At 32.8% G+C, this 21,574-nt stretch overlaps 1 protein-coding gene across 1 annotated transcript; it reads left to right on the forward strand.

The window, feature by feature from the left end:
• Nucleotides 1–7,451: 7,451 nt before the first annotated feature.
• Nucleotides 7,452–17,764, forward strand: LOC127733378 (neuronal acetylcholine receptor subunit alpha-3-like). The gene is made up of 5 exons (XM_052242749.1): nucleotides 7,452–7,658; nucleotides 10,122–10,166; nucleotides 15,311–15,420; nucleotides 15,789–16,324; nucleotides 16,593–17,764. Exons 1-5 carry the CDS (start codon nucleotides 7,452–7,454, stop codon nucleotides 17,252–17,254), a joined length of 1,560 nt encoding a protein of 519 aa, XP_052098709.1. The 3' UTR covers nucleotides 17,255–17,764.
• The last annotated feature ends 3,810 nt before the right edge of the window (nucleotides 17,765–21,574 follow it).

Consider the following 21,574-nt stretch of genomic DNA (forward strand, 5'->3'; position numbering starts at 1 on the left):
CGGCCATGTTTGTCGGAAAGCGGGGTCATCGGACACATTGTTTTAAATAAGATACCCCAGTAACGATTATGTCCGAGTTTGGTTAAATATGGCCCTGTAGTTTCTGAGGAGATGATCTTTGTAAAAGTTATATTAAAGAACGTCGGACGACGACGACAGACGACGGACGCTAAGTAATGGAAAAAGCTCACACTTGCCCTTTGGCCCAGATGACCTTAAAACTGTTAATTGCAGTCATGGGATAGAATATCTCCTTCGTATTTACCAATCAAAATCTGACATTTTCACGTTAAGTATAATAATATGATAATGTCGCATGCGGATCACTCAGTTTACATTTTCGGAGCACTTGATATCACTCCTATGCTACCATCCATTTAAAACAAAGCGTTGATGTTCATTGATGTTTGTTATTGATATGCAAGTGCACGTGTTAATGTTTAAGCGATTGTCACTCGGTATACCTTCAAAAAATGGGGGGACGGGGGTCATGAAGATTTATCATTTTTATACTGGAACCTCCCTTTTGCCAATCTAGATCATAAGTGCTAAAAGTAAAATATACATAATGAAAATCCTGCGAAAAAAAGCTACAAACAAAATTATTACTTAGAAGTATGAGATAGATGCTATTTTAAAAAGACATGAAAAGGTAAAGACACAGTGAAGTAAATATTTCATCGGAGAGAGAGTCTCAGAAATCAATGTCATATTCGTATTGATAAAAATTCAGGTTTACCAGTATTTATTCCTTTGTTGATAGGTAAACTATATGAATATAAAGATTTGTTTTACGTTTCTACTAGGTCAGAATATAACAGTTGTTTCCCGCGTGTGCTTCTCTCTGAGAGACTTGATGGTTGGATTGTTTAATTTTATACTGGCGTTACATCTTCTTTGTTACTGACTATCACCTAATGCGACTTATTACTGAATATAACTTGTCATGCTCTACACGACGGGATCTCTTAGTGGAACAAGAACTTCATGCCCATCCAGAGCACCTATGTACTCCACCGGTTTGTACCGTGAGTCTTGTTGCTCAGTCTGTTGTTTTCTGTTAAGTGTTTTATGGATTGGTGTTTTCTAATCATTTTGTTTTATTTTGTCCATGGCGCAGTCTGTTTTTCTTATACTCATGACATTGACCAACCTTGATACCCAGACACAGGAGGATTTGATTTCAGTTTTTTGGTATAGTCAAAGACCTTCTTCTGAAGCAGCTGTTTTCATTTAAAAGAGAAAATTAGTATTTTTGTGATATTCAAAATACAAATTATTTCTACGTGTTCAGCTTTCATAAAAAGTGAAAATCAATACGTTAAATTCTTGTCCCTGATCTGCTTTGTTGTATGATCATAATCTATCATTTGCTACAATTGGTATTTTCCGTCATTTGTATGAAGTATTGTACAATAACAGAAACTGGCTATAATTCTTTAGAAATTGTGTGTTATACCAAAAAAAGGATAAGAAACAACGATTTTGAATTTAAATACTTAATCACTGAAGCATTTTCCTTTGATTAAAATAATACAATATAGCAACATATCGACCTATTAGTAAAATGAAGAACCTTCCTTGCATTACAGATTCATATCATGACCAACGGTTTTCTTTCCTCAATAACGGGTTAATTAACTTTGTCGCCAAGTCTGTATTACTTTCCTGGATCTTGAATGGGTCAAATTATACAATTTTAATTTATGTTTCCCATGCTTAAAATATTTCTCAATAATGTTTAATCATGTGACTTAATGGACGATTTTTGTAAAGGGATTCTTGCTGTACGTATTAGTATTTTCTTATTATGACTTCTTATAAAGAAACAACTGAAAAAATGTTTACACAAAATAAACATAAAATGTGATTTACTTGGAAAATTGGAAGAAAGACTTTCACCTATTGCTGGGTATTGTAAAGTTGACGGTCTATGGAGCTAAGCTATGAAGAATATTCTAAGTATTGTTTGGTGCTTCCATAAAACGAAAATTTGAAATATGATTAAAAGAAAAGTGGAGCGTCAGCAGTACTGGATAATGTTTTTAGGATGGATCTTCATCAGTCCGATTAGTAAGTATGATACAATGATGATAGATGCAGGGAATGACAAGCAAGCATCGAATGTCGTATGATGATTTTATCACAAGTTAAAAACTATTATCTATTTAGTTAACTATAAGAACTATCATTTATTTACTATTAGTGCACATAGGAGCATTTAGATAGGTTGAAATAACTCATCAGAAAATAACTAGGTTTAAACAAAGTACCATTATTTTCATGTCGAACATCCACCAAAAATTACCACCAACAGTTCTAAGAAACGTTAGAAATGGCAAAGTACAATAGATAATGAAAACAATACTTTGTGAATTTCGTGCGTCTAAAGCGCTTTTCTGGATTGACCTTCACCAGCAAAGTTCAAACCCAAAATTTTTGATAGCCAGAGATGTACAAATACGTAGCAACGTTAGCAACAATATGATCAACAGAGACCTAAAAATATTAGGTCAACTTTGACTGAGGAAGATGGAACCTTAATTTCTTAGTAATTTCTCAATTTATCAACACATCAGTAAATTGTAATAACCATTGTTATAATCAAGTTTGTCTAGGTATTTTGACAGGCTTGGCATGCGGAGCAGTAAGTGGTCTATATTCCCGAGCATATGGTAACATCCGGGTAATATTAGTGTTCTCTGTACATGTTATGTGTCAATTCTTCTTAACGCCATATGTATTTGTGAATCAGGGTACAATATTCTTTGTTGTATTGTTTTGTCTATAGTGTTGTTTTTGGAAGGGGTGATTTTTTTTAAGATTTTGTATTGTTCTGCAGACATTGGGCAATTATTATATCCTTGCAACACTCGTTTCGAAAGTATCCCGGTCTCAATTTGCAATTGTTTGTTTTGTCAGTAGAACAGTTCAGTGAAAATTAAAACAAGTACCATAGCAATAATACAGATACAAGATTTAATTGCAGAACTATGTCATTAACTGGAAAAGGCAACACTTTCTATTCTAAGGGCGATTAAGAGTTTGTCATATTGTCTAGACATATATCTATTGTTGAAGACTGCATGTCGACTTTCATGTATGATCATAACGCAGAAAAAGTTTCAAGTTCTCCATTTTGTCATCCTTTGACGATAGTTTTGAAAACGGGTGAATGACTATAATTATATTATGTCTTAACGGTTTATGTTCCTTCCTCATACTCAGATCTTGCACTTACTGCATTGCCACGTTCTTCAGGCGTCTTTGTTGCTCATTAATTATTCTTTGATGAAGATATTAATCCAAATGTGCTCACAATAGTTACGGACACACACACATATATTATATCCACAACTCGACGTGCAGACTAGTGATGTGGTTGCAATATCCTTTCGGTGGCCGAGTGGTCTAAGTTATCGATCTACTGTATCACTAGCCTATCATTAACGTGGCAGGTGCGGTCGAATCCGATCTTAATTGACTAGGAGTGAAAGTTTTCCAACCGAAGGTCGGTGGTTCTCTCCGGGTAAATCGGCTTCCTCCACCAGTAACAACTGACCGCCACAAAATAGCACAATAGTGTTGAGAGTGGTGTTAAACACCAATCAATCAATTAATCAATTAATCAATTAATCAATCAATCGAAACTTTGTTTCGAAGGGATGATGATTCGTTGTTAACTAAAATACAATTCATTTTGCTCCAAAGTTATTTCTCCTGAGAAAATCCCTGATTTCTTTAAAAATGAATGTCAGTATCAATTAAACTGTTAATCTAGAAATTGAACATGATTTCGTAGCTTTTGTTTAATATTTTCAAACATATAATACTGAGAGATAAAAAAAGTAACACAATCAAGTGGATACTCATACTTAGTAAGGTTAACGGAACCTATTAACCTTCAAAGGAGCAATTGTTTTGAAGAAATAAAACGGAAAAATATAAATATATTTTTAACCATATACTGACATATACGTCAATATTAAAAAAAAAAGTTGGGAAAGACTGTTACGGAAATTGCACGTCAAAGTTTAGACAAATTCTCCATTTAGATACAAGCATTGCATTGTCCTTGTCAAATTAAAGCAGTTAAGTGTCTACATTTTTCCCTTTTATAAACGTCTACAAATCTACATATCTAATAATGACATATATTTTGTTTTCAGGAAATAGATTTTCATAATACACTTTGAAGGAACAAAAATATAAATTATATTGGTATTTTAATGCGCTTGTTACCGGAAGTCGCATTCTGTCAATAAAGTCATATGCATTGCCAAAGGAACTAGGGAACTAAATGTACGGTACATTCCTTTCAGATTCATTTCTGTGTGAAGCAGAGTTCATCCACTAGTTACCACTTATGAAACAGACGAAATCTATCATACGTTTTAAAATATTCTCTATATTTCATTCATCCCAATGGCCCAGAAGATTGACTATAACTGTCACAGAAACTACTAATTCAAGCTTCATACACACTAGATTATGAAGATTCATTGTCGCCATCACACGTTGGTGGACAACCACTTTGAGAATGTCGCACAACTAGATGAAATTTATACCCCGAACACTTCCAATTCTTTTCTCTGATTTGGCTTAAAACAAGATGACAACTGGACATCATCAAAGTGTTTGTTTACACACAACACATGTGTGTGTTATAATTTGACAAATTAAATTTATTACGCGTAACTTTCATTTACTATACCACTGGGTCGATACCACTGTTAGTGAACTGTTAGTCCCCGGATGGTATCATCAGCTCAGTAGTCAGGGCCTCGGTACTGACATCATTTTATAAGATATTTCTCTAAAATTGTCCGTTGTTTAAAAAATAAGAAATCATTAAGTAAAACTAAGGTTCCAATTCCATAGACAAAGTTGACCTTAGGTGAATTTGCTAATATTTATAGGTCCCTTCTGGTCATTTAGCTCCTAACGTTACCGTTTAGCTATGCCTCTCTAGCTTTCAGATGTTAAGGTTTGAGCATTCCCGATGAAAGTAAATAAATTAAAAAAAAAAAAAAAACGTTTTGGACGCATGAAATTTATTAAGTGTTGTTTCATTCACTAGAACAAATAAGTGTACCTGTTCAAAATTTCTTCAGGACCATTCAGCTCCTAATGTTTAAAACATTTAGATCTAATATTGTTGCTCCATCATCAGTTTTCTGAGTAGTGTTGTTATTACGTACAATGGAAATACAAAATGACTTCTTAAATACAGGTTTACCCATGCCATATATGGGTCAATATACCTAATGCGGCTCAAATTGAGAAACTTCAAAATATTGCGTTAACAAAAAATCTCTGTGCAGTGATATTGGAAATGTTTCAATTTTTCACAAAGTGACTGAGATTAATCATTTGTGCTGATTTGAAGAGCAGAGGACCGTAGAATAAAGGTGTAAAGCTATGGAGTTATCAAATGTACACAAAGAACTCAATTTTCCAAGAACTTATTGTGTGAAAAAGGCGATTTTGAACCTCGAGAAGCTGCATCACAAAGGGCTTTTCGGAGTATGCTAAATTACGGGAAAACGAATCTCTCTTCGTACCCCGAGAAGTTAACAACATATGTGAAAACAACACATATGTACATGTGTCTGCCCGATATCACGAACGTCGTCAATGCCGGCAGCTTGATAATTTTGTCCTGAAGGGAAGTTGCTGTCAAATTTTTAATAATCTAGTTTTAATTATTCACAACTGCTTAATAAACTCGTGATGATCTACAGCCGGTTGTACGAACGTGTCATTAGTCTAATGAGTCATTAAGTCTTCATTAGCCTAATGCGTCATAAAGGCTTAATGAGGACTTAATGACCCATTAGGCTAATGCCACGTTCGTACAACCGGCTGCTAGACTTTAAAGTTTCATATGTAATTTTGTATATTATTGAAGTTGTATGTTGAATTATATACATAACGTCACAATACACAAATTGCACTGAGTACCTAATTTGCACCGTTTTGCAAAAAGTGTAAATCTTACAAGTTTTCTAAGAGACTAAACAATTTGTATTTTTATAACTCGCCATTTGCAGTGACAGCACGTCTTTCAACACAGCTAAATTTATCAAAATATATACACAAAACGGTTGCATTATATATCAACAGATGTAGTATCCAGTGAAAAAAGTAAAATCTACGGAAACGTCATATGCGACGTCCACAAATAGTCAACTTTAAAAAATGATTAAAATATGTCACAGGCACCAGGCACCCATTTCTTACAAAATGCAGGCACTATTGTCAAATTGTTCTAACAATGCAGAGAAATAAAACAAAATGTAAGTTTTTTCGATTTTCATGAATGTGTCACAGTGAGGTAAAGCATGTATGCAATTTAGGTATTCCTAATTACAGTATCTTGGGTGGTTCAAACCCATACTTACATGATTCATAGTGGATTCAAAATTAAAATTGTGAAACTATATAGTAAATAAGGATCTTCAAAATAAACACAGAATGGAAAATATTTGTCTATTTCTTAAATAAACGTAAGTGAAAATAACTGTCAAAAAGGTGCAGTTTGGGTATCCTCACGTTATATATGTCTCCGTTAGACTACTGTTTCATTTACGTACATTTGTGTATACCCTATTTCTCTACTTTCCACATTAAAAATACTCAAATTGGTTAAATAAAATCTTAGTATCGTAGTAAATAAATAAAATCTCTTTAATAAGACAAGACATTTAACATACATAATACTATTTACAAAGTGTTTATAATTTTATATCTTCTATTCAAATAAAATCACACAGCAACAATAAATCAACCACTATCCTTTTGTTGAAAGTTATTGCTTCAAAATAGTGAAACCATAAAGGATGAGTTTGTACTAAATGAAGTAGAAATAATAAAGCATATGTCTGTAGCTGTTTATTCATACTTACATGTGTAAAACCTTGCATTACTTCGCCATGGAAGCACTAACCTAGTAATGTTAATGCACAAATATAATGATAAATATTAAAGAGGAGATCCGTATATATGTTGTCAATAAAATATTTTGTCACTGAGTATGAATAATCAATGTGTTTTCCATGAAAGTTAAGGTTTGTTTACGATTTCATCAACTTATTTGGACAGACTTGGCAGTTGTATAATATTGTTGATTTGACAAAGGCATATTCTGTTTTGTGAAATTAGAGTGAATACTGTAGTGTTGTTGGGTAAATCTTCGATAGTAGCAAACGGTATTAGAAGTATGACAGAAGTGTCGTCGAACTTATAATGTCAAAGACGACAGCTGCAATTGATAAATATTAATGATTATAACATTCCGTCTTTAGGGATTTATGTGATAATTACCAGCTGTGAGAAAAACATGACCACTCGAATGGCATAAAATAACAGTTTATCAAAGTGGTTAAAATATTTAGTTTTTTGTTGTTGTTTTTCGATTAACCAATTTAAGTTTTCTTATAAGATTGATAATGGAAATGCCAACAGTTTTACTTTTCGTTTACTGTTTTATTTTACAATCATTGCAAATTTTAGCAGTGGTTTTACCAGACGAACAAAGACTAGTGGAAGAACTTTTTAATGGGAACAAGTACGACAATAGTGTGAGACCAGTAATAAATGCATCACACAGTGTTGTTGTCAAGTTTGGATTCTCACTCATACAAATCATGGATATGGTGAGTATACATTACTCTTAAATACGCAAGGATTAGAACATTTAACTTAGTAGAGCAGATTATTAGAATTATATTTTTCTGACTGATGGTGTGTGTTATTCGGAATGAAAATATCATTCTAATTATACTTAACACATCGTAAAAATAAGGAATACAAAACTGTCTTCGCAAATACCACGCTTAAAAATGATATATCTGTTCAAAACTATTCTTCATATCCGGTAAAAATAATGAATGTATAGTAACCCGTCTTTTGTAGAAGAATGTATGTTGCCCTCTATTTTTCTTCAGTAAATGTTTGTCGTTGGGCTGCTGTCTCATTGACGTATATCCCAAGTCTCCACTTATTCATATGTAAAGCCAAGTATTTATTTTCGAAATGTATATTAAAACTAGATGATTCCCAATGTTACGTTTATATTGAAGTATTTTCCAAACTCTAATCATATTATATTGTAATTGCATTTAACAGATATCTTTCTAGGAACTTGTTAAATAAAACCAATTTTCGAGTAACCATGAAGGTAGTAAAGCCATCAGTAGGTGTACATTCACGGTAGTCTGCTTTTGAAAATGTAGTTGTTAAAAATATATTCTGAAATATCATGGTTGTAAACATTAGCTGTAAGTAAAATGGTAAGTTAAAATACTTTACATGCATTAAATTGGAACGAGTATAATTGACTAGTTCTAAATCATAACACTACTTTTAAAGTTTTGTGGACTTATATTTGTCTTTTCGGTTTTTACCGTGGTATTGCCGGCTTTTCTTCGTCTCATGATTTTTAACCAGATTTCCAAAGGAAAATATCGGTTATTAATTTGGTGATGTACGGCGGGCGGGCGGCTGCCAAACAGTGTCCGTGCAATAACAAGATTTTTAATATCAAATTTAGATATGTTGTTTTCTGTGACTAAAAGAATTTGACGATTTTAGCTTTTATAGTTGATGAGTTATAGACCTTTAAGTAGCGTAAAGTGATACTTAGAACGTCGCCCATGCGATAACTTGAAAAGGCTTAGATGAAAATCTTGTGATACTTTGAAGAAACAAGACAACAACCGTTTAAGTTTGGGTTTCTGGACAGTTATTGAAGTTACCACATGCCACAAGATTCTATTGTTTCATATTAAATAAGGTTATAATCTCATAAAACAAATTGTTTACATTATTTCAAACGGGAAAGCACATCCTAATTTTTACGGAGATGTTGTTTACCGAGCCCGGAAATTTAGATACGATCCGGTTCTAAAAGGTTACCAATTCAACACTATAATTAGATCTTTGAATATTGTTTATATTGGTATTAATATTGATTTTGTTATCAGTAAATTAAAATCAAACTAAATATTACTTTTATATACATATGTACATTTATGGTTCTACAATCTGTCGATACCTGTATCTTGGCATTGCACAAGATCATGTTTTTTCTGACTTTTAATGACGTCTTTAGACTAAATCTATTGGATGTTGGATGTGTACTGATTGATATTTTAGGCTTAGATGCATGATTTTTTTATTAGTTATTATTGGCTTTGAAGTAGCTGTCAGTAACTGCGAGTACTCTCATATCTGTACCTAGTGTATTTTTGTTGTGGGGATGTATAAGTACCCTGTCACGTCCACTCTGTGTTTTTGTTAGATGTATGTCTGCTTTGTATCTATCTGATGAGTTAAACCCTTTTCAACTGATTTTTATAGTTTGTTCTTATGCTGTACTGCTACACCACTGTCTCAGGTTAGGGGAGGGTTGGCGCCTTCAAACAAGTTTAACCCCGCCACATTCTGTATGTGCCTGTCTTAAGTCAGGAGCCTGTAATTCAGTGGTTGTCGTTTGTTGCTGTATCATATTTGTTTTTCATCATTTTGTACATAAATCAGGCCGTTAGTTTTCTCGTTTGAACTGTTTTACATTTGTCATTTCAGGGCCTTTTATAGTTGACTATGCGGTATGGGTTTTACTCATTGTTGAAGGCCGTACGGTGACCTATAGTTGTTAATTTCTGTGTCATTTGGTCTCTTGTGGAGAGTTGTCTCATTGACAATCATACCACATCTTCTTATTTTCATATTCATGATTTCTGCCTACCCACCCCTGCTGAACAAATGTGTGTGTTCTTATATACTCTCTTAAATTCCAATATTATGTCACTTACGATAAATAGGTGGTCAAGATTGATTTTTGGCCTTCCATTTCTGAACCCTACAAAAATTCATTTATTTTTTTTACTTGATCCTGTTTGGGGGTCCAAATTTTAAATATCATTTTCATGTAGGAAAACCCGGTTTGCTGTCAATCTGACAGCTTCTTGTTTATTGTCCACTTATTGCCTTCTCCTCTTTTTTTAAATCCCGTTTCCTCATAAAAAAATATTTTAAAAATGCCATTTCAGACTCTATTTGTAGTGATAAATTATTGTAATTCCATTATCATATTTTATTACTGGTTTGTTTTACAGGAAGAGGTTAATCAAGTGTTTGTAACAAATGCCTGGCTAGAACATGTAAGTCAAAGTCTTTTAGGGTCTTACTGATTAATAGTATGTAGGCTTAGACAGTATTTAATATATAGTAAATTATCAATCAACACTCTATAAATTTAGTGCGTCCAAAGGGCTTTTCTTGATTAACCTTCATCAAGAATGCTCAAAACCAAACCTTTGGAAGCCATAGATGCATAGATAATTTATGAGATATCCTGAACAAAATGGACATAAAAAGAATAGATAAAACCGCCAAAGGTCAATTTTGCCTAGGGCAGTCGGTTACTTACTTTTAGAATCATATCTAAATTTTTCAACGAAGTTTAAGGATAGATCATGTCAGTGTCGAAGCACTAAATGCTTGGTATATAATATCCCTTGGAACTTACAGTCGACCAGCAGCGGCATCGACCTGGTGTTAAAAAATATCACTGTTTAAATTGTACACGCGTACTAAGCGCTTTTCTGGATTTTCCTTTATCAGGTTAAAATGTTGGAATGTAATAATTTCTACAGTAGTTAATTTCTTTGCTAGTGATGAAATAAATAAAACAAGTGTTTATACCGACTTGGTGTATTACATAAGACTTATGAGAATACTTTGTTATTGGAATTCCGGGAAAAAATCAAAGTTGTCAATACGACATCATTATATAATAATATTTTCTGTTCAGTTTTATCAAGTAGTGAGCTTATTCTAGTTTGCTTTATTTTCCATATAAGGAAGCTTTATGATATTTACCTAAATATGTACCCCAAAATGGAGAAAAGATATCAAAGGGGAAATGAAAAGCCATAAGTAGAAATAAGACAGACAACATGATGAAAATAGAAAAAAGACGAACAGACAAGCAGTAGTCCACAAAACACTACAAGCAAAACAAAAGATTGAACAACCCGAACCCCAACAAAAGATTGAACAACCCGAACCCCAACAAAAAAGAGGGGACTAATTCACGTGCTCTGGAAGGGAAAGCCGATCATTTCCTTTTAATAGACATCTTCTAGATAAGGCAAAATTTGAGTCAAAACAGAAACCGAAGTCGAAACCGAGACTGAAGCCGAAACCACATTAAGTGCATAGAATGAGGCAAATTCTCATCAGTTAATGTATCAAAACAAACACAAATTGCAGTAAACTTTTTTATTTCAGTGATTATTACTCTAATCAGAATATAACGAGGACAACTCAAAAGTGTTTGTGCGTTCGGAAAACAAATTTGATGATCAGTTAGTTATATGTTTTATATTTTCTTGTCTCACTTTGTTTGCTTTTCCTTGAGGTTGGTGCTATTTATACTCTATGTTCTGTTATGGGCACTTTCCCATAAAAACATAATGAAAAGTGGTATCTTGAAGAGTGGTATCCTGTAGACTGTTGTCCGTCTTAAATAACCTCAGTGTTTTGTTTGTTACCTGAATTTGTCTCATCTTAATCGATTTACGGTATTTGAACATCGGTTAACTACAGTAGCCTTAATTGAAAACAGTTTTAAAACTATTTAAGATAACTCGTCAACATGTAACAGGAGTATTATACACTCTCATCATCAAAATGTAATTGTGTAGAATAAAGAATACGAGAAACTGTCTTAGTAAGTAATTGCCAACATACCAAAACACACCACACAGCTTTTCATCATCAGCCTGTTTATTACGGACATCGTTCATCTTGCTTTTTGGAATTTTTGTATATTATTTCTTAGTCATTTCTACTTGGGTGTTTCATGTTTTGCTGCGTACGAATGCCCGCATCTCGCAAAAAGCTTTCACTTCATGTCCAATATTTTGAGAAAGGCAAAACTTGTTAATCAGTTTATTTATAAAATATTGTAATGTTTGTTTAAAAACAATAATGGAATTTTATAACACACAAAATATTTCGGTTCCAGTGAAGTAGTAAAGGCAAGTTATATTCAATTTATAGTTCTTAGTCGACAATTTTGTTTTGTGATGAAGACAATATGCCGTTGAATATGAAAGTGTTTGCAATGCTGTGAGTTTTGATTTAATTCTCAATGAAGAACATTATTTCAAAATCTAAAAATATGTTTTGATACTTTATTTCATCATCTTGGATAAAGCAAATCTGTTCTGTCATTTTTACTTTTCGATTTTTTTAAAAGTTCCCTGATAGAGTCAACTGCCCTCGAATGATGTTAACAGGCATTGTTACTCCATTTGTTTCAAGAAAGAAACGCAATCAAGGTCCAATAATCCGCAATCAAAGCAAACTTGTCAACGAAAAGATTCGAGCAAGATTTTGTGAAATATTCCAATAAACGAATTAAGATTCATAAAATCATAGGTTCTCTATATAGTAACAGTCGAAACGATGTTACTCTAATTGTAGTAGTATGTGCACATCCGCCCCTTCGACGAAACATGTTTCATCACTAATGAACATCACAAATAAAATTAAATTGACATGTTAATTTGCATATTACTTGTACACGAGTATTCAGCAGAGTTTGAATTAATGTTCACCATTTTTTTTGGTAATTTTTTTTTACGAGAATTGATGTTTTAAGTTAAATTATATTTAATATTTTTAAAAATAATTTTTAAAATTGCCTGAGTTCATTACAACTTATAAACATTAACATTTACAACTAACAATCTATCATTGGTTTCGGTTTCCGAATCTGTTTCGGTTTATGGTAGAGATGTATATTGGCACTCATTGTGTTACTCATGGCAAGTAAAAATCCGATAAGTCTCTCGTTGAGGTCACAAACGAGGAACAGATTGTAACATATTCATGCTCGTATATGACAAAGATATTCTATAATGGTCAACCAAACCACGATTCTCTTTTTAAAACTTTACAAGAAAAGATTTCAAGTATATTGGCCAGCTGAAGCCCGCTTCTGGGTGCGGGATTTTCTATATGTGTTGAAGACCCCTTAGTGGGCTTGGGCTGATTTTGCTCTTTGACATATTCCCCGTAGCCATTCTTTATTTTATCATAATTTTTTTCTATCCCAGGAATTTAATATATAAGCTATATTTGGCAAAACCTTTCGGAATGTTAGGTCCTCAATGCTCTTCAACTTAGTTCTTTATTTGGCCTTTCATCTTTTTTTATTCGAGCGTCACTGATAAGTCTTTTGTAGACGAACCGTGCGTCTGGCGTACACAATTATAAGCCTGGTATCTTTGATGAGTACATTTTCATACCTCGTATGTTTAGAGGTATTAAGACGTACCTTCAAAATATCCATATCGTACAAAGCTCAGCGTAGAACAATTTTATTTTTTCTTACAAAATAGGTACAGCATATCTATGTGAAAATTAATCAGAGACGGAGGCCAAGGAATTTGTCATATTTCCTGATATCTGTCTGTTACAATAGATAGTGACTTACAGATTGACAGAAGCAATCACTTTCTGAATAAACCTTTTCTACAAATATCATCTCTTGAATTGAATGAAAGATTAAATAAATTTTTGATCTGACAGATCAATTCAGTCACTAAATGATCGTCGGCATAAGAATTATGAGGATAAGTTTGATTAGAACACTACGAAAAAAATTAGAAGATGGTACTTTCTTTCCGTATTTATTTTTTACATTTTCAAGTTAAACATATAAATATCTTTGCAAACAAGCAGCTTCTGATAAAAAATTCTCCACGAAGTACACAATCCTTTCAAATCATTTTACAATTTAAACACTATAGCGCCACTGTGGTTGAATTCATATACCGTGCCGCCTAATTAGTAGGGAACATGTCCGGAGACACTAAAAATATAAATGCTCAAAATCAAAAAAGGAAAATTGGAACAATCGCCGAAAAAGAAAATAGTCAAATTAACACACATTATCAAAATAATCTGGTTATGTTAACAGCATAAGATATATAAGAATAGTTAACACCATAGTATGTTGTAATTCAGTTCTTACCTTGACCCGCAAATTGTAGAGTTGGCGTATTTATGCAGTTTTCGGCTTGATTAAACTCATGAATAGTATAATACTATCAGATGCCAATAAATGTAAAATATTTTCCACAAAACCAATAACAAAATCTGTAAATCATTTGAGTTCATTTCTTTCCTTACGTTAAATCATTGGGAAATATATAAAAAAAAAGTTTTACCTACATTTGCTTCAATTAATTAGGAAAAGAATTCCAGTTTCCATTAAGTGGAGACGAATAGACAACTCATTTGTTAAAACAGACATACAAACCAACAAGAACATAAAGAACAAAAAAACTCACAAAACAGTGTTTCCGAGCAAGATGGTGATGCAGAATTTTGAGAATGATACCTCTTTTGTGCCTGTACAAGACCAAAAAAAATATCCCATAGAATTTTGAACGCAAAATAAATTACTTCGATGAAATATCGAAATTCTCACTTCGAATACCTTAGGTTTTACTTGATGATGTTTCTATTTAAACACTCAAGCATATATGGTGTAATATGTTAACCCTTGTACTGAAAACGCATCGGCTGTGGTCTACTCTACAAGCACCAACCTTCACAGACGTTTTTTTACCTTTATAAATTGTAATAAAGTAACAATTTGAAACCTTTGCTCGAACGGATATTGCACTCTCTATTTATTTCAGCAGTCAGGGTTTTGGCACTGACATGACTTTTAACCTGTGTCAAATTTCAGTTGATAATTTTATAAAATATTAAGAAACTACGGTTCCAACTCCCTCAGGAAAGTTGACTTTAAGTGGATTTGGCTATTCTTTTTATATGTCTTTTTTTGTCACATAGCTAGTTTAGTATTCAAGTATCTATACATCCGTGCCATCTTTTTTGCTCTAAGCGTTCCTTGCGAAGGTAAACGTGCTTCTGACCCAACAAATTTATAAAGTGCTATCTTCATTTTACTGCAGAGAGTGGATTTTGTCTGAATGCTATTATCTTGATCTAGCTGATCGAGGGTCATTGTGTCAGCTTTGTATGAAACGGGCATAAACATGACATAATAAAATTCTGTTCAATGTAGATAGTGGCCCTCATTTTTGTAAATCAGTGTGGGAGGAAATTTGGGAACTTTCGGAGCTAGTAACGAATTAATTAGTGCTAAGGAATAGTTTTCAACTTTGTTCCGTATCAAGATTTTTGTGATTTGTTTTACTAAAACTTTCTTTATTCTACTTTTTATTCAAATTCTGAAAAATCGAAGCTATAATTTCAGCGCTGGAAAGATGACAGAATGAGATGGAACGAATCTAACTATAATAACCTGAAGGTCTTACGTATTCCAGCCAGTAAACTATGGTTACCAGATATTGTCTTGTATAACAAGTAAGTCAGATGTGGTCAGGTTATCCTTTACAATAAGTATGTGCATGTTTTTTATGTAAAATGTTATACTTGAAAAAGTGTAACAAAAATGCCGAACTCCAAGGTAAATTTAAAAAGGGGAAGTCCATGAAAACTGACAAAATCAAACTTTATCAACCAACGGAACGAGTGAAAACCAACTGTCATATTCCTGACTTGGTACAGTCAGTTTCCTGCCAAGTGTCTGCCATTGAATAGAATGATGTATAGCTAGTCAGAATTTTGTTTTTAATAGTTCAAAAAAGGTTTTAATTAGATTAAAAGAATATGGTCTATGATTTAATTATCTGTTATGATACAAAAAGTAAACAATGCTTTATTTGTTTTAGTGCCGATGACTATACTAATGGTTTTATGCCTATTAATGCAATGGTCCATAGTGATGGCTGGGTATTTTGGTCACCTCCGGTTAGATTAAGAAGTTCATGTAAAGTCGACATTACATTTTTCCCATTCGACAGACAGATCTGCAAATTGAAATTTGGTTCCTGGTCATATCCAAAACGACAAGTGGACTTAGTGGCTCTTACAGATACCGTAGAACTACATACATATACAACAAACGGAGAGTGGATATTAACAGAAAACAAAATCATCCGGAATGAAATCAAATATCCTATTGGCGATGATCTGTATCCGGATGTAACCGTGGAGTTTCTGATTAGGAGGAGAATTTTATATTATATTCTAAACATTATTTTCCCATGTTTCTGGTTGAATGTTTTAAGTGTTTTGACATTTTGTCTGCCACCAGATGCCGGAGAGAAAATCACTCTAAGTATCACTGTTTTGTTATCATACTCGGTGTTTATGTTACTGGTTGCAGAGAGTATGCCACCTACGTCGGAATTCGTTCCATTGATTGGTGAGTTAGACAAAACATAAATATACACTATAATATTCCCTGTATCCAAAATTCAAATGACTCCTTTGTAAATGAACAGAAAAAGAGAGTTTTTTTTTATCTAAACATATCATGTGAAAACGGTTACAAATTTCATAATTTAATGTTAATCACTTAAGCAAACATTATAGAATACAACCTTTTCCATTTATTCCATAAAAACTAACTTGACAACAATATGAATGCAAAACGGTAATGAATATTAAATTTTAATTTTTGTATCTTTTAGGTATATACTTAACCATGTCAATGGCATTAGCGTCGGTTGCAGTAATTCTGACTGTGTTAGTAATGAAATTACATCACTGCTCTCCGCAACAGAAAAGAGTACCGAAATGGGTTAGAATAATAGTTTTGGGAATTCTTGCAAAAATAGTGCGTTGTAATTGCATTACTGGAATAAAGTCATTTAAGCGTGAGGTTCAGATAAAAAAACAAAAAGCATCACTGAGACACCAGATCGAGGACCGAGATGTAGAAACAAGTACCAAATTATTCCGCGATATCGCCACAAAGGAGGTTGTCCACGGTTCAAATGAAACATTAAGCGATCATGAATTATCTGACAATACACCTATGACAGGTAATAGTCTGGACTATTTTTCTGATGTCCGAAAAAGTTTTAATTTATCTGAACCAGGATCTTCGTCTGAAAATAAAGATACTATTCTTCACAAAACAACATCTGAAATTTTGAAATATATGAAATATTTGGTGTCTAAAAGTGACGACAATGATGTCGAGGAAGACATCGTTTCAGAATGGAAACAAGTTGCCTTAGTGGTTGATCGTCTTTTGTTTTGGTCATTTCTACTAATTACTATATTTTCTACGCTTATAATTCTTGTATTTGTACCGCTTTCTGCGTATGGAGAGTTTAGTGGCTTATAAAGTCTAGCAATAGCATAAATACACATTAATGTTCTAATAAAGATGATAGGGTTATTAATTAAAAGTTTTGAAATAAAAAGAGCATAACACTTTTACTAGCCAGAAACTTTAAACGGCAAGAGAAGAGAAGGGAGGCTTTTTTTATTTGTATTTTCAATCATGGGCCTACTGACGGTTTTAATACGTAACTGTAAAGAATTATAATCTAGCTGTAATTAAAAAAAAAGATACAAGAAATAAATATGATATAAGCATAGTATCGTCAACCTCCAAAGATTATTAAAGTTGCAATGCTTCCCGTCTCGAAAACAAGAAAAATAGCTTCATAATATCTTCGAAAGTAAAAAGATAACAAGGGTATTCAAACCCCCCTGTCGAAGAAAGACAGAAAACACCGATAAACCAAGAAAAACAGATAAACAACAATTCATAACACTGAAGATTGATCCACACAAAATGCAGTGGACACAAGGAGACTATACCTTACGTACTGACATATACTGAGCTATGGCTAAAATATAAACAATATTCTAATACAAAAAATTTAAAAGGCCAAATAAAGTTGAAGAGCATTGAGGACCCAATATTCCAAAAAAGATTTTGCCAAATACAGCTAAAGTAATCTATTCCTGATATAGAAAACTAATAGGCAAAGATTCTTAATGGGTTACATATAAACATATCTGTACTATATTGATAGTTTCCTGAGTTCAAAACATTTATTAAGTTAAATTCAAATAATTTTTAATACCTCTAGGTTTTTTTTGAATAAAAAGCCAATTGAACTTGGCATTTGTGTTTTAAATATCTCGAATTTTTAAAACTTCTGAAAATGTTATCATAGAGCTCTTTTCTCAAGAGATTATAAAGGGGACATTCACATATAAAATGTTCTTCATCTTCAATATTATCCAACGTGCATTTTTTACATAACCTTTGCGATTTATATTTATATTTTTTGGCATATCTATCCGTCTCTATTTTTAAGGGGTGTGCACTTATCCTGATCTTGCATAATGTTAGTCTTTCTTTGAATTCTTAAAATTCTTTTAATTCCAAATATTTTTTCTGTATCAAAAAAATGTTTAATTGAAAAATAAGTCAAGAGTTTACCTTTATCTGATTTAACAGTATTTTTTCTAAAATCTTTCCAATAATTCAGAAAACTTTGACATAATTTATCCTTAACTATAGTACATAATCGACCAACACTTACATTTAAGTGTGATAAGTCTAGTTCTTTCATTTTAAAAATCAAGACTAGAAAACCATGTAGTAATATTTTTTACATGTAACTCTTTATTACAAATATATGCATCATATAATAAACCATCCTTTGTGTTCTCTATCCTTTGATCATATTTTAACATAGCCAATAAAATTGAAAAATGTATAGGAAATCTTCCTAATTCAGACATAACAGAAAAATTACTTGCTTTTCTGTTAACCCCAAGAATATATTTCATAAATTTTGTGTGTGATTTTTCAAAGATATCTTTTAAATAAACTTTTTTCTAAAATGTAATCATTCTTCTTCTTACATGCAACTGAAATGGTTTAAAACATTCCCCAAATTTCGCTGCCATACATTAAAATTAGTTTAATTGTATGGTCATAAAGATGCATTAAAGTTGAGGCACTAGGATTGGTAGATGTTAGGCATTGTTGTAATTTAAAACATGCTTTCATTGATTTCTTTTATAGCTCATTTTTACACTGTGTTAATTTACCACTAGATGCACAAGTAATTCCTAGGTACTTATAACACTTTACACTTTCAAGTTTTTGCTCATTTAAATGCAATGGACAATCGATGTGTTGTTAAAATTTAAAAACCTTTGTTTTATTAAGGTTTACATCTAATACGTAACCAATTGAAGTTTTCCTTCCAAAAGTTTTCAAATCCAAAAGTTGTTTTAATAGATAAAATGTTTTAGTTTACCATCAGACAATTTATACGACTCCCTTCTTAACAAAATTCTGGCGAGTGTTTATTTTTTTGTAATATTTATGACATGTAATGTGGAAAATTAGAATTACCCCCCTTTGAATGTATTATAAGTTCGTTTCATAGTCCGTACCTCGGTATTGTTGTTGTCAAACTGTTATCTATTTAATAGTTCTGTGAAAAAAGAAATAGTTCATGTTATTTATACAGTTTAGTGTATAATTGTGTTATACTTCTAGGTCAGTCGTAGGGTGTACAAAACCCTTTCTGATTATCAACAGCGGTAAACATACATTTTCAAAGATACTGCAACTACTCCAGGGGATATGTAAATAATACTGCAACTACTCCAGGGGATATGCAAATAAGATGTAGATTCATTCAAATTTCGCCTCAAAGGTTTGCATACCATCATTGACAAAACATTTCTTTGCTTATTATTAAAATAGAAATTATAGAATTATGCCAACCTTGTTTCATAACGACAATGCACAATGGCCAACAAGGTCGGTGGTTTTCTCCGGGCACTCCGGCTTCCCCCACCAATAAAAACTGGCCGCCACGAAATAGCCCAAAAGCGGTGCTTAAAAGTGGCGTTAAAACACCAAAAATCAAAAATTAATCAATGGCCAACATGGGAAGAATATCGTGTTTTATAATAATGGAGACAACCTCTCATTAATATATATTTTATCATCTTCTTCATCTTTGATTATAAAAAGATTTTCTGTAAAAGATTCAATTCAAACAAAATGATTACAAACAATCAAACTCGCTCGATCCTTTTATTCAGTACCACTATATAAGGTTGACGCCTTTACACCGAATATTTCAAAAGTAAAGTTTTAACCTCTCTTCAGAACTTTAGAATAACATGTCATAGAATTGTTCTCAACTGTTCTAGAGCAGCTCTACCTTATAACAGTTTTATTGAAAAAATGTTTGAGTTGAGACACCGACCTATCATATCGGTCAACCATTCGTGGTGGTGACCGTAAAACTTATGTAGTTCCGACCCATCATATCGGTCAACCCACTCGTGGTGGTGACCGTACAACTTATGTAGTACCGACCCATCATATCGGTCAACCCATTCGTGGTGGTGACCGTAAAACTTATGTAGTACCGACCCATCATATCGGTCAACCCCATTTGTGGTGGTGACCGTAAAACTAATGTAGTACCGATCCATCATATCGGTCAACCCATTCGTGGTGGTGACCGTAAAACATCTGTAGTACCGACCCATCATATCGGTCAACCCATTCGTGGTGGTGACCGTAAAACATATGTAGTACCGACCCATCATATCGGTCAACCCATCCGTGATGGTGACCGTAAAACTTATGTAGTACCGACCCATCATATCGGTTAACCCATTCGTGCTGGTGACCGTAAAACTTATGTAGTTACGATTTCAGTCTTTCTTGCTCATAACTCTATAAGCAGTTTTGTGTAAAATAAAGGAGCACCCCGGGTAATAAAGTCTGTATGGTGTGAACATGCACGAGCGGAACGTATTAACTGAGATATGTTACCGCCATACGATTAGGCATAGGGTATGTTACTGATGAAAATGGGAAGTTGACATTGTATCTTTGCTTAGTTTTTCGGTTTTATTTGTGTTTATATGCATACTCTGTTTTGCTTTGTAACATTTTGTGGGCCATTGCTACTTATTTTATTCGTTTCTTTCGTCTGAGCTCTTGTGCGTCCTTTTCTATTCGGATTTCTGATCAGCTCTTTGAATTATGTACTTTTCGAAAGTTTCAAATTTAATTCCTGAAAGGCTCTTTTTTCATTCTATTTTCATATCTTTAGCACTTTTCTATATTAATTTAGCCTTTATATTCTATATCAATTCCAATTAACGAAATAATGATCAATATATATCTGTGGATATGGAGTATACCAACACAGTCGTGTGAATAAATATTAGTCACCTTTTGTCACTATTGTTCCTTACATTCTATTTTTGGTTTGTGTTTTGTATATCTGCTTTGAAAATGAATGTATTGTGTACAGTTATTAGGAACCTGCGATGAAAACATTTGACTAAATCAATAAACTTGATATCAATTATACTTTGTACTAAATATTTACCTATAACCCTCGTTTCCTTTTATTCGTATTGCGTATTTTTATCAAATAAGTTGGCCGCCAAAAACTGATGACATTTTAATATTTCCTGAACAGTATCTTTATAAAATAGCGTAAGTAGTGCACATATGGTCGTACAACACCTTTATCAAAGGAAACCAAATTAAAACTGTGCATATAAAACAAAGCAAAGTAAACCAACAGATAGCCAGTTGTTGCGAAGTAAGGTAACCCGGAAAAGCAACCTAACACTTTAAATTAACCAAGAGACA

Source organism: Mytilus californianus, unplaced genomic scaffold (genome assembly GCF_021869535.1).
Source record: "Mytilus californianus isolate M0D057914Y unplaced genomic scaffold, xbMytCali1.0.p SCAF_3, whole genome shotgun sequence".
Lineage (NCBI taxonomy): Eukaryota > Metazoa > Mollusca > Bivalvia > Mytilida > Mytilidae > Mytilus > Mytilus californianus.

What these genes read in the sequence shown, in the direction of transcription:
- LOC127733378 (XM_052242749.1), top strand. Translation starts at nt 7,452, where the DNA reads ATGGAAATGCCAACAGTTTTACTTTTCGTTTACTGTTTTATTTTACAA. An exon ending in TCATACAAATCATGGATATG is followed by an intron (nt 7,659 to 10,121) that starts GTGAGTATACAT and finishes TTTGTTTTACAG; the next exon opens with GAAGAGGTTAATCAAGTGTT. An exon ending in GATATTGTCTTGTATAACAA is followed by an intron (nt 15,421 to 15,788) that starts GTAAGTCAGATG and finishes TATTTGTTTTAG; the next exon opens with TGCCGATGACTATACTAATG.